The sequence below is a fragment of the Hoplias malabaricus genome, chromosome 11, assembly GCF_029633855.1.
Source record: "Hoplias malabaricus isolate fHopMal1 chromosome 11, fHopMal1.hap1, whole genome shotgun sequence".
Taxonomy (NCBI): domain Eukaryota; kingdom Metazoa; phylum Chordata; class Actinopteri; order Characiformes; family Erythrinidae; genus Hoplias; species Hoplias malabaricus.
Window position 1 is genome coordinate 5,116,090 of NC_089810.1, and position 14,380 is coordinate 5,130,469.

Sequence of the window (14,380 nt, forward strand, 5' to 3'; positions counted from 1 at the left end):
TTTTACTTCATCAAGGTCTAGTATTTATGATGAGAACTTTTTTGAAGACGCATTACGTAACCATGCTGTGTATCAGTGCAGATTAGATACAAAAATGGTGGCATTTATCTTCTCCATCCGTCCAAGATATTGTGATGTTAAAAACTATTAATAATAATAATAATAGTAATAAACTTGGGAGGCAGAGTGGTGCAGCAGGTTAGTGTCACAGTCACACAGCTCCAGGGACCTGGAAGTTGTGGATTCGAGTCCCACTCCAGGTGACTGTCTGAGAGGAGTGTGGTGTGTTCTCCCTGTGTCTGTGTGGGTTTCCTCCGGGTGACTGTCTGAGAGGAGTGTGGTGTGTTCTCCCCGTGTCTGTGTGGGTTTCCTCCGGGTGCTCATGTTTCCTCCCACAGTCCAAAAAATACATGTTGGTAGGTGGATTGGTGACTCAAAAGTGTCTGTAGGTGTGAGTGTGTGAGTGTGTGTGTCGCCCTGTAAAGGACTAGCGCCCCCTCCAGGGTGTATTCCCGCCTTGCGCCCAATGATTCCAGGTAGGCTCTGGACCCACCGCGACCCTGAACTGGATAAGGGTTACAGATAATGAATGAATAATAATAAACAATTTAAAGACCACTTTGCTTTACACACCGAAAAATGTAAATTAATTAATAAATTACAAATAAATAAATATATAAAGCATTTGAACCTGAAACCATAGGTCAACTTGTGTGTGTGTGTGTGTACGTTGTACAAAGACTAATAATCGCACATTTCATTTAATCAAATTAACTAAAAGGGCACTTAAAAATAGGAAGCATCCTTGGCCTCCAGCCCACCTCAGTAACACACTCAATCTCCATGTTGGAAGCTATATTACCAACACCTCCACATCTCCCTGTAAACACCCCCGACTCCACGCTCCCCCGTCCCAACCTCTTTCGCTTTTCCCAACCGACCAGAACTCAGTTTAGTTAGATACTAGATGTTTTGAAATGATTTTTAATCTGTCTGAAAGGGGAGTGGAGTTCCACTGTTCAGAAGGGGTGTATATACTCTGTGTCTCCTGTATTTTATGGAAGATATTTGCAGAAAGCCAGAATCTACAGATCTAAGGATGTGCGGTAAAGACAAAAGATCATTATGAAGTGAACACAGACCTGAACAGTTCTGCACATGTTGTATTATTGTTAAAAGAGAATATATTATTGTTCTGCTGCACGGATCGCAGTAATCAAGGGATCAGACTGAGCAGGAATGTGTTTTATTTCCTTGATCTTGACTGTTTGTCTGTGGTGGACTGCAATGAAAATGACTAAGCCCAATGGTCTGAATCATACCTGCAGTCCCAGAACTGTTTCAGAATAAATATGAGCCTGAATAAAAGAGTTCAGAGCAGTAGATGTTTATTCAAAGTGTCAGTCTTAAGTCTGCGTAGCTTTTCTTTAACAAGTGCATTTTTCCTGAGGTATGACTCTTCAAACTAATGGGACCAGTGGGGGTTAGAATAATTTCTCAGTGTTGGATTTGATCGGTGCCTCAATTCCGATACAGCGTTGTTTACACCCTGTTTGCAGCATCCTAGCCTTACAGGCTGTACAACAATACGCAAATTAGAGGTGCTAGTTTTCTAGAAAACTAGCTAGACCAGACTTGTTTTGTGCTGTGTGCTAACTCAGATGCTGGTTTTGTTTTCTCTTTTTTAATCAGATGTCAGATGGCATTGCGGAGTGGCAGGTATCACTACCACTGACGTAAACTATAAAAGACCTGACAGAAGAGCAGCCTTAGATACTGTCAGACTGTGTAATAGGCAGCTGGATGGGTCGTGGTGATGGTGTTTTAGTTTTTTTCCCCAAAACATCGCACCAAGTGATTACTTGTTTTTGGAAGCCAGGCTGTTTGGTGTCTCCTGTTGTGTCATGCTCCAACATGTGTTGAGTATTTTGTGTGTGTGTTTTTCCACCTTTCACTCAAGTAAACAGAAAGGACAGTGTTCCCACAGCTTATCTGCTTCTCATCGTAATGAAACATTTCTGTGGTAAATCTAAGTCAATATTTTGTACTCCTTCTGTTCGGCAAACAAAGTGCTGTCTCTGCTGCTGTGTACAGGAGGAAGAACTCACTCTGTCATTGCATCACTCTGTCAGTATGTCAGAGACTGGAAACCTGGGCCGCCAGTGAGAGACTGCAGAGAAATCGTTGCTCATTTTCACATTTTAATGGTCGATATCTCCAGCACGTTCTCTCTAGCTACTTTTTTTGTGCTCCACAGGTGTCGGCAGTTTGTGGAGATGGTGAATGGTACAGATAGTGAGGTACGATGCTTTAGTATCCGCTCAAAACCCCAGGACAGTTATCCCGGTTCCCCAAGTCAAAGCCCCAGACATGGAGCCGCCAACCCCCACCTGCACAGCACAGGTGAGACACATACACACACTTCTGTGTTAATGGTTTCCTTGAGTGTTTAAACTTTACTGCAGCAAAGACCGCAGATTATATTAGTAGGTGATACAGGTGACCTACACCGCTTACATTACAGCCTAGGAATGATCTCGCATCCTTATTCTTAGTAAAAAATGTTAGTGGTTTATTCATGAAAACCAGGTGCATTCTAAGGCTACAATAAAGGGGCAATCAGTATCTCCCAAAATAGAGCATACAGCATCGAGGTGTGAGGAGCAGAAGCCATTTTAGTCATTCTCGTTTTCTGTTTTCACTCAGTGCTCTCATTTCTCTGCGCTCATTGTGTCTGTGTGTGTTCCCTTTTAAATTGAATTAAATAACTCTGCCTGTAAGTTTCGGATGTTTAATTTAAGTGGAGAAGGGTTTCTGACTGTCTTATTTATGCAGGTGCAGACAGTCCTACGTGCAGTAATGGAGTGACCCCTTCTAACAAAAACAAGAGCCACGGCAAATACCCCGGTGCAAGCTCTGCCTCTTCCTCTCCTTCCTCCTCCCCTTCTTCCGTTAACTATTCTGAATCCAACTCCACAGACTCCACCAAATCCCAACCACACAGCGCCACCAGCAACCAAGAGACTAGGTATATGTTTGTTTGTTTGTTTTCCTGCTTAAAAAGATGTGACTTTTATGGCTGAGAGTGCCACAGAGCATAATTGACCTTACTCACTGGGAGGGCTGAGTGTGTTTCCTTTCCCCCATCACTCAGAGGGCAATGCTACCCAGTACAGGCATGTGTTAAATGGCAGTTACACCCTCGAGTGGTCTCGGTGACTTTCTGAAGTCAGATGATGATGTGGCTATTCGATGGAGTGTGTTGTGGCAGTGCTATTTTCACAGTGACAGATGAAAGAAGTAAACCTGCAAAAAGAAACTGAATGTCACTGTACAAATGTAGCTAATAGTAATGGAGAAGTACATTTTAAATATATACACGCATCAACCCACATTTCATTTCTGCTTCTCTGTGCTCACAGGAAATAAACCCAAACCAGTGAATGCCATATAACTGTTAAACTACTTCGCACATAAACCACATGAACCCACACGTCAGATGAACAAGATTCTCTGTGAAAACTTACCACTCACTTTAAGTGCTCCATTAGCGTTCTCCTCCAAGTGTGTTGAGCTGTTCGATGATGACGATGGCTAAACCCATCCTTCATCGTTCAAGGCAGTAGACTGGTCATGACTGAACTGAGCTGGAAAACATCAAAACTGCCACTGACATCAGTGTGTGTGGATGCTTGTGTGTGTGTGTTTAGTGACAGCGAGATGGAGATAGAGGCGGAACACTACAGTAATGGAGTGGCAGAGAACTCCTCCACCCGCATCATGAATGGCACTTACAAGCACCAGGAGATCCTGCAAGGGGACGACAACAGTGTGGGCAATGGAGTAGCAGGTATATACACACACACGTACTGTATGTTTCAGGGCTCAGTAATATGTCAGTGACAGCTGGCCCAGTGTTTGAAATATTAAGATAATTACAGTCTGTAACTTGAGGACCTCTTTTAGTTTTTGCAAGTGATAATTGAAATGTAGGCAACTGAAGGCACTAGTGTTTGTTTTGGACTTCCCATTAGTACAGTGCCACATTCACTTGCCCTGTGTTCACCTGCCCCTAGCCGAGTAAAGGAAGCTTAGTTCTAAGACGAGCCGTTTGTCAACCACCAAAGAGGACGCCAGAGGCAAGAGCTGTGTTTCAGATATTCTTTATTGATAAAGTTATTAAAAATAAACAGACACAACCCCAGGCTTTTCAGCGACTCATTCATTTTAAAGTTTATTCTCCAGCGCATCCTGAAAAATAACACAAAGCCAAGCTGAGTTAGGAGAAAACGTTGAGCACAGCCTCACCTCCACCTGCCTCTTGGAGCTAACTCCTCGGTCTGTCCCCAGTCTTTTCCCAGTCTCGTTAACTTGCCAGAAAGATGGGGGAAGCAGGCGGGGATGTGGATTACCCAGGCTCTCTGCTGGAGTGAGGCACACATTCTTATCAGTATTGGCCTCATTGATGTAGTACTTGTTACTCCTTTTAGCCCAGAAATACCTGCTGTTTACAGTATTTACTCAGTAATAGGTTTCTAATACAACCTTCTTTGTTTAAATGCCCCCCCCCCCCCCCCCCCCTCTCTGAACAGTTGCTAAACCAAGCTGTGCTATGATTTGGGTATTTTAATATTTGTATTAAGTATTTTAAATATTTAATATTTGTCTCCAAGGTTACGGAGCACAGAAGAGTCAACGTGATGCCCTGGACTGCAACGAATAGGCCTTTCAGCCACTGTTATACTCATTTTCACACTTGTTTATTTGACTCTGGCCATTAAATGTACAGGGTGGGCCATTTATATGGATACATCTTAATAAAATGGGAATGGTTGGTGATATTAACTTCCTGTTTGTGGCACATTAGTATATGGGAGGGGGGTAACTTTTCAAGATGGGTGGTGACCGTGGCGGCCATTTTGAAGTCGGCCATCTCCTGGAAAGTGTATTGGTCGTCGTGGGCCAGTTGAATGGCCCTCAAGGTCTCCCGATCTGACCCCCTTAGACTTTTATCTTTGGGGTCATCTGAAGGCAGTTGTCTATGCCGTGAAGATACGAGACGTGCAGCCCCTGAAACTACGGATACTGGAAGCCTGTGCTAGCATTTCTCCTGCGGTGTTGCTATCAGTGTGTGAAGAGTGGGAGAAGAGGGTTGCATTGACAATCAACACAATGGGCAGCACTTTGAACACATTTTATAAGTGGTCAGAAACTTGTAAATAACTCATGAAAGAATAAAGTTACACCATTGTTTTTCTCGCGAAATTCTCAATAGGTTTGATGTGTCACATGACCCACTTCCCATTGAACAAAACAAAAGTTGGATCCAAAATGGCCACCATGGTCACCACCCATCTTGAAAATTCCCCCCTCCCATATACTAATGTGCCACAAACAGGAAGTTAATATCACCAACCGTTCCCATTTTATTAAGGTGTATCCGTATAAATGGCCCAAATGGTGATACTGGTGATCTTTAATCCAGTTTGTTGGTCACACTCTGGGGGAATATATTTGATGCATATTACTATATATTGGCGATATAGTATATAGTGAGGAGATGCTAGCACATGTTTCATAAATGACCATTGAATAAAACCCCACAAACAAGCTCCTCTCTGGTCTTCTCTCTCTGTCAGAGGACAACTGTGGCTCACGGCAGCTGTGCGGGGGCAACCAGGCAGCCACGGAGCGGATGATCCAGTTCGGCCGTGAGCTGCAGGCCCTCAACGAGCAGCTCTCACGCCAGTACGGCAAGAACGCCACACACAAGAAGATGCTGCAGGTAGGAAGCACTCCCGGACTCGGACTGAAAAAGGAGCCAGTCCGTCATCATTAGATACATGTAGCTCCACTGCACTCTGTCAATTATAAATGGACATTATCTGCCACTTTTGACACTGAGGACTGTTACAAATGTTGCTTGAGCCAGTGGATCTTGAGTGAAGGCTTTGCTGTGGTGTGTAAATCTGGAGTGGAGCTGTTGCTAGAACACCTCTATAACACCACACACGACAGTCTGTTAAACAAGTGCAGAACATGCATTTGACAATATCATAGTTTTAAGTGCTAGCGTTGTTTAGCTTTATTTTAAGCTAGCAGCTTCAGTACAAATCTGTTCTGTAGCGTGGAGGCAGGTTCACCCTATAACAGGCTTCTCATTACCATAAGGGGAGTTTTTGAGTGTACTGGGTTAGAGATCATTCACGCAGCTATGTAATGTCGGAGTAACAGGGTTTCCAGTGGAAACCACATATTAAAAAAGATTTTTGAGAACGGGCCAGGGAGCCTTTACACTCCTCTCACCAGGATCTAGAAGTGTAAAAATATTCGGGGCATCTCACGTGAATGACTCATGAATGAGCATGATGTTTAAATGAGGAGAAGAGAGGAGACAGGAGCGAGATGTAAACTATTTCAGAGGTTTGAGGTTGTGGACACAAGCCAGAATTATGTGAGGGGGAAATGACCTGAGATTGAGATTTGGACTTGGATATAAGGAGTTTATCATTTATTTCTTAATTTAAATTCTAATTTTTTTAAAATTTTTTAATTCATAGGAAATCCCGTAATGTGAATAGAATCTGCACAAACCCAGTCCAGTGGCGAGAACCTGTGCCCATTAGCAGATGATGGAGTTGATTGCTGTTATATTTGCCTGCATATCTCTCTCATACCATCTCTCTCTCTCTCTCTCTCATACCATCCCCCTCTCTCTTTTTCTCTCTCTTTCTCTCTCTCTCTCTCATACCATCCCCCTCTCTCTCTCTCTCTCTCAAATACCATCCCTCTCTCTCTCTCTCTCAAATACCATCCCTCTCTCTCTCTCTTTCTCTCTCTCTGTCTGTCTCTCTCTCTCTCTCTCTCTCTCTCTCACTCCCCTGACCCTACAGTAGGGAAGTGATGAGTCACTCAGAGTTTGGCAGTCAGACCTAGTTTGATCTTTTCTGCATGTGTGTGGTTACTAGCCCATATTAATGTTTCCTCCAGCTTCTGTTTGTTTTCTAGTTGCCAAAGTTGATGGACACACTGTGGGAAAGGTTATTCACCCTCACGCTAGCGCTGGCAACCACCACTCTCACTGCCTTTTATATATGTGTGTGTGTAGGATGCATTCAGTCTGTTGGCGTATTCAGACCCTTGGAACTGCCCAGTGGGCCAGCAGCTGGACCCCACGCAGAGAGAGGCCATCTGCTCTGCCCTTAACAGCGCCATATTGGGTAAGAACAAATATATTTATATAAACCGACATTGCTATATATAACCCACACTGCTAATATTACATCAAGAGCCCTGTGGATATGTTGTAGGTTCCTTATGTGCCAGCAGTAATCTGCAGTGAAGATTAGCAATCTCATGTAGGACATCGGTCTCCTGTCTCTTGTAGTGCTGGCACCTGTCGAGGGGTGGGATACGTATCGAGCAACAAGTTGACAGTCAGTTCTTCAAGTTGATGTTGGAAGTAGATCATCTGGGTGAAAGAATCCAAGCTGCTCTGACAGAGGCTGTGGGATTGTGATGGTCATTGTATTTTGGTCAGAGCATGTCTAAAACACAGCAGGTCTTTTCAAAGGAAGGAGAACAGTGATCCGGTGATAAATAGTTAACGCTGTCTCTAATAGAACGTGCGATGCATCTTGCTTCATACAGAGTTAAGAAGCCGCAGACATTTCTGAGTGTAGTTCACTCCCTTGGTGCGTTAGTGAGCCTTGGCTGCCCATGATCCTCTGGGTGGTCACCGGTTATGTTTCCTTGGACCTCCTACTGTTTTGGAGCTGCTCTGACCCAAATGTTATTGTCAGTACAGTTTTGCCAGTGGTTCAACACCAATATCAATCTCTGACTGTTTGCTTGCTGCCTATTGTACCCCGCCACACCCTCGACAGGGGGCTCTGGAACCAAATAAAACATGTTCCTCACTTCACCTCTCAGTAGTTTTAATATTGTGGTTGATTTGGCTACAACCCAAAAAATGATATCTTAATGAAATGAACTCTCCACCTCTGATTGCTGTAACTTATTGAGCGCTTGTGTCTCCTGCAGAGTCTCAGAACCTGCCTAAACAGCCTCCTCTGATGCTAGCACTGGGCCAGGCCACAGAGTGTGTGCAGCTCATGGCCCGAGTGCGCTCCGGCTCCTGCTCCTTCGCCAGGGTCGACAACTTTTTGCACTAGCACCAGTCCAGGTGACAATGCCCAACTCTCTGCCACACACACTCATACACACATACCAGTTAAAAATCACAGCCTCCAATAACTTTAAAGAACATTGGCTGAATACCAATGTATAAACGATGTCAGTGTAAACAGTGCTGCACAGATGTGTAGAAGTTGTAAGAAATTAAGATATTTTGTCTAGAATGCAGTATGGAGCATTCATATCCTTCTGAATAATGAGTATAAAGTATGCCTTGTATTTGACGCTGTGGTGAGTAACTTAAGGGAACACCTTAAAATTACAGTTTCAAAACGCTTGATGCTATTTTCTCCTCGTGAGCCTCTTGGCGCTTTTCCACTGCATGGTACCTACACGACTCGACTCTACTCACTTTTTGTTACCTGCTCCGTTTTCCACTACAAAGGCTCCACCCCCAAAACATAGCTAGTGATGTCACACAACACTGTCACTAATGGGAACCACAGGCTTTGGGAACCACAACAGCAGCAGCAGTAACGTTAAAGGCTAAGCACCACTTAATGGACCTCCATGAATATTCCACATTATTGTAGTTACTGACAGATATAAGTATGAATTAAAATGAAAATAGCAGCTTTAAAACTGACAATTTTATTAAATTGACGGAAAAACCCGAGCTCGCTACGGAAATTCTCGAACGCGACCGTGACGTCACTGGTGGACAACAGCTGAACAACGCCGCGGTAAAACACCGTTATGACGGACTGTTATGACAGTATCTAGCTAAATAACCAACATTATTCATGACAGTAGCCTAGCAATAAGCTAAACTCAAATGTAGAGGTACCGTTATTCTTGTAAATGTGATCGAAGTCGAACTCGAATTCATCCGACACTATAAACCTCCATAATGCAGCTACGTAGCCGAGTATAATCTGAGACACCGAGTTTAGCGAGTCAAGCTAACGTTAACTAACACCAACTAAAACAGGCGAAGTGAGTGTCCTCACCCTGTTTACCTCCATGTTACAGAGGCTCTTCAACACCTTTCGTTGGTGTCCTTACATGCCCATATTGTTGGAAAAGCGCCAGTGAAATGAGCTACAGATAACGGAGTGAGCGGAGGGTCCTTTCCAAAGTGCCCGTTTAAAGTGGACAAATGTAGTCCATTTTCTGGATATTTTGGGATCTTTGGGCCGTTTGTTCACAGATGTCCCACTGTACATTGAATGATTGCAGCCAAAAACAACACACCTTTTCCTCATTTTGCATTAAATTAAGTGCAGCTTCTAGAGTTGTTGTCCACCATCTACGTCACAGGCAAGACGCCTATTAGAGTTTCCCAACACCGCTGGGGGGGGACCAACGGTCTTTTAAACCTTATTCCTTCAATTAGTAAGAAATAACATGTTTTCTGACGATCAATAAACACAAGTTAGGAACTCAAACTCCACTGTGTTTATTTGTTTGACACTTTCATAGAGCTGCTGCTTAGCCTTTAAACATTGTTTACTTATTGTATGTTCACGTGTTGTTTTTGTTGTTGTTTGGGAATGAACATATGAGTTTAGACAAAGGGGGTAGAGTTTGTTTTTTCTTTCTTTGCTGTACATTTCAGCCGTCGCTGGATTTTTTTGTCGACCAAGAATCAAAGAACATTTCAACCTCTTTAAAGGACCTTGGTGCTATTTTACAAGCTGCCTTTGTGATTCAGATAAAAACATCCGTGATCATTGCTGTAACCTGAAGATTTTACAAACAGTTTGTGCTGCGTATGCACTTCTTCAAGTTTGACAAGGTTTGACATGTCACAGTTTTGTCCCTACTCCGTTTGGTTGGTATTAAAATTCCCAGTTCCCGGTAACAAGTCTGACTTATGGAAAAGCAATAGGGAATAAGGCAGAGTCAAGTAAAGTAGGGACCGTTCAGTGGAAAAGCGCTGTCTGACATTATTCAGGGCTCAGCACTGCAGAAACTGCGCATGTACCTTTTAGAAGTGGGTGGAACCCCCACACCTCCCCTTGACTCCAGCACAGTACTGTAATAGTGAATCACACTCTGAACCTGTAGGGGGTGCACAGGAGCAAAACACCAAATCTTACCGAGTGTTCCTTTAATTCTGCTCACATTGTAACATTTCAGTCTGTAATACGTACTTTTCTGTGTTGAACGTTAAAGTACAAAGTGTGTGTGTGTGTGTGTGTACTCCTCAGGCAATGTTCAGGACAACTAAGAGGAGGACTTTCAAGTTGATTGCCATGAGGAACACGCCGATTTGAAAGTGTGTCGCTTGCCACTTGCCGGAGGCAGTCCGAAAGAGGAATGACTAGAAACGTGCAGGAGGAGGAGGAGAGAGGCTTCTTTTTAATTTTAGTATTATCAAATACAAATTGTGTGACACTATTTAAAGATAATTAATTATTATTCCGTTTATCTAGTCATTTTTATTTTAGTTTCTATTTTGTCCGTTTGTTGTGCTCATCTTGATCCAGATTTCCCTTTTTCGTTTTTATGGGTGGATTCAATGCATAGTGTTCTCAACATGCATCATATCAAGACATGCACCACAGTAAACTCTTCTTGAAAGCGTAAGAAGTCTCCCTTATTCAGAACTCAGGTATTTGACACGTGTCGTTTTAGCGTGGGACACTGCAGAACCAGGTGTTGCTTTTATGGCCTCGCTCATGTTACTGAAATTTGACTGGCTACTGTACCACTTAACTACAGTTTTAAGGTGTTTGATATCCAGGAGGTTGCAGTAGAGCGAGCTCAGTTGTTCCCTTCACATTGTCTTTTGAGACAATTGAAGTCGTGTGAGAAAGTGCACGGCTCCCGCGTGTCTCGCATCCAAGCTCTCGTAGTAAAAGCTCAGGCACCAGCACCAGTCTCTTATTAGATATGAAAACACACCGTTACGTCACACACCCGGCCTCGGGTTCGACTGTAACCAAGTCTATTTTTTACAAAACTCTGATCTCTCTCCAAAAAGGCTATTTTAATTACTATCTTTCTAGGGTACCATACGAATATTGTGTAACCCCCCCCCCCCCAGCTTTTATTTTGTTTTATGATTTTACATAGGTTTATCAGGATTAACCTGTGGGTGTCTGATTGTATGCTGATGTAACAAATAAAAACCTGTCAAGCTTTTGTCAAAGAAAACCAAGGATATAAATCGAATTCATTTGGAGTATTTCAGCTTGGACTTCTTACACTAAGTCTGTTTTGTTTTTCTGTATCCACTCAGTTTTTATAGTGAGGAAGAATGAGTGACAAGTACTGACATCTCTCTTAGCTCAGTATTCACAGTTAGACCCCGTTCTCTGAGACACTGTATCGACCGTTTTGAATCATAGCGTACGAAATTGAAAATCAGACCCCAGAAATGAGCAGAAAGTGCTAATGTTTGCAGTGAAGTCATCAGGTCGTTTTATCTACACCTTCTTTAACCCTCACCTCGTCCCCCATTTACATCCCTGCACTCCCTTTTCTCCTTCCTAAGAAAGCATTTCATGGGCTTCATAATCTGCAGCAGCATCATGACACTGACTCAGTCACTGTTGGACATGTGGCTACAGCCTGGTTGATGTTTCTCTCTGGTCAGATCCTTTATATTTTATTTTCTTTTTCTATGATACTCTCCCATTTTAGATGCTTTCCGGGGCCCACGTGGGGTGGCGTACGTTTCACGTTCATGTGTTTTAACCCAGTATTTCGCCCAGTCAGCCAGCGAGTGGTGCTCCACTGTGTTGTTGAATGTAGCCTAGCCGTTTACTCCGTTTATTACTCAAGTTTCGCTGCTGGCCACCATGAGATTGTTTGTTACATCCCTCATTTTGCACCTAAGCGTTTGACATGTTGCATTGTATTTTTTCAGTTATACCTCACTCACTTTGCGAACAACCCTGTGTAGCTTGTTCGTGTCGCAGGAAGCAGTAGTAGAGACTGTGCAGTAAGCGGGTCTGGTCGACCTGCTCGACAGGCGGGCCGCGTGGGGCTGAGGGATGGTCCAGAGATTCTGTACATACTCCTTGATCATCAACAGGAGCTAAAAAGCCAAAAACAGGACTGTAGAGAAGAAAAAATAAAGTACACCTCTGACCACAAGGGTCTGGCTACTTCTCTGGCTACTGCTTTGTAAACTCTGATAACCCAGTAATCCACGTTGAAGTAGGCGTATGTTTAATCGCGTCATTCTCCAGTAGATGAATTGAAGAAGACGCCCGATTGGTCGCATGGAGACATCTTGTGTAACTCTTAACAGAGCCGTGATCGTTAGATACTGACACACACACACACACACAATGTTGGCTCAGAGCTCATACCGTTACTGACGTGTAAGTAGTGGAGCTTGTGTTTTGGGATTGATCTCCTAATGGCAAAAGGAAAAAAAAAAAAAACATCTTTGGGAATTCATGATAATATTAACACCCCAGCTGTATATTGCCATTTGAAAGTGTACCATCGTAGAACAAAGATCTCAATTAGGGACCTACAGTATACAATGAAGGGAAAGAAATCAGCAGAAAATCCTCCCAGGACACATTTGTCCCTCTTTGCTTGTCCACGTAGTGCCATCTTGTGCCTCGGATGACAGAGAAGCAGGACAAATAGAGCTAAAGCTGAATACAAGCTGTGCACAAGTTACTTCTGTTATGATTTCAGTTTTATCTGAGTTTTGATTTTAGCCATTGTGAACTGATTTACCCTCTACTTAGCATGAACCTTTGAAAACCTTTAAAACGACATAAAAAAGGAAAACAATAATGAAAAAAAAAATAGAAAAAACTATGTACTGGAAACATGTTAAAGAAATATTGTACTCATTTAATTTTGACAGAATTATTTTTATTAAAATACACATCCATGAGCATATGTCTGTCTCTGCTGTTATTTTGTGTGGTTTCTTTGTTTGCAAAAAAGCGCTACAATTATCTGGACGTAACCGGGGCCCAGCAGCGTGGACGGTATTGACGGTACATCACGGCGCTTGGTTAGTAATGCTCTTTTATTCACAGTCCTGGAAGAAGTCAGAAGATGGGCCCCACCCAGCGTCCAAGGACACACACTAAACAACAGAAGGTGACTGTTCTGGGCGACGTGGGGATGATGGATTACCACAACACAACTGAAGCCACCAAGCGACTCAAAGCACACATCACCAACTACACAACTACACTGCAGATACAACACAACACTCCTTTACTTTTACCCTCACCACGGTGACTACAGAGGCATGCTCAGAGCCATTTTCCAAGGCTTCACCCCTGACTCAAAGGGGAACTGTGGTAGCTGCCTCTGTGTAATGGAGCAAAGCAGTGTGTTTCAGACGCATTTCTATTAAAACAGGATCGGCGGCTTCTACACGCGTTAATAGGGGGAGTGGCTGTTTGACAATGTCCATGTGTGAGTGAGAGAATGGGTGAAACTTCATAGGAGTGTGTGTGTAAGTGAGAGAGACGGTGTGTGTGTGAAACTGTCCACAGGTGTGTGATTGAGTACGAAACTGTTCATAGGAGTCTGTGAGAGAGAGAGAGAGAGACTAACTGGGCAATTGATGTCCCATTTAAGGTGTGTTCCTGCCTTGGTTTCACCTTCTGAATCACCCTATGATTCTTGGTAGGTTCTGCACCCACCACAATACTGACGATGAAGTGGTTATAGAAGAATGAACAAATTTAAAATAAGGCATGTCATTTTTTGTTGTTGTTTTGTTTGTTTGTTATTTATCTACACAATTTATTATTTCAGATATAATTTACACAAATAAAAAGATACAAGGCTCCCACAAGCTGCCAGAACAGCTCTCAGTGTGTGAAGAGTGGGAGAAGAGGGTTGCATTGACAATCCAACACAATGGGCAGCACTTTGAACACATTTTATAAGTGGTCAGAATCTTGTAAATAACTCATGAAAGAATGAAGTGACGTTAAAACCAAGCACGCCATTGTTTTTCTTGTGAAATTCCCAATAAGTTTGATGTGTCACATGACCCTCTTCCCATTGAAAAACAAAAAAACAAAAGTTGGATCCAAAATGGCCGACTTCAAACAAGAACTGCTTCAGTTGCCGACATAGACTCTGGGTCCATAAAGGTGACATCTACCATTTTAATTAAACAACCGTTTTAATAAAAATTAAAATTTGCTCCTCTCCAGTCCTAGTTTGCCCAAAAAACCAGTCTGATATGTTTACAAAGCGGTGTAAACAAGTAAAAAAAAATCTAAGTGGCTTGGTTAGACAA

General features: G+C 43.0%; 1 protein-coding gene across 1 annotated transcript in view; it reads left to right on the top strand.

Moving 5' to 3' along the window:
- Window positions 1-13,001, top strand: part of ranbp10 (RAN binding protein 10) — a 46,491-nt gene extending 33,490 nt beyond the window's left edge. The window contains exons 9-15 of the mRNA XM_066685042.1: window positions 2,258-2,403; window positions 2,836-3,028; window positions 3,711-3,850; window positions 5,640-5,785; window positions 7,109-7,220; window positions 8,044-8,185; window positions 10,350-13,001. Of these exons, the coding sequence (XP_066541139.1) occupies window positions 2,258-2,403; window positions 2,836-3,028; window positions 3,711-3,850; window positions 5,640-5,785; window positions 7,109-7,220; window positions 8,044-8,174 (868 nt within the window). The 3' untranslated portion in view covers window positions 8,175-8,185; window positions 10,350-13,001. The remainder of the gene's footprint in view (window positions 1-2,257; window positions 2,404-2,835; window positions 3,029-3,710; window positions 3,851-5,639; window positions 5,786-7,108; window positions 7,221-8,043; window positions 8,186-10,349) is intronic.
- The last annotated feature ends 1,379 nt before the right edge of the window (window positions 13,002-14,380 follow it).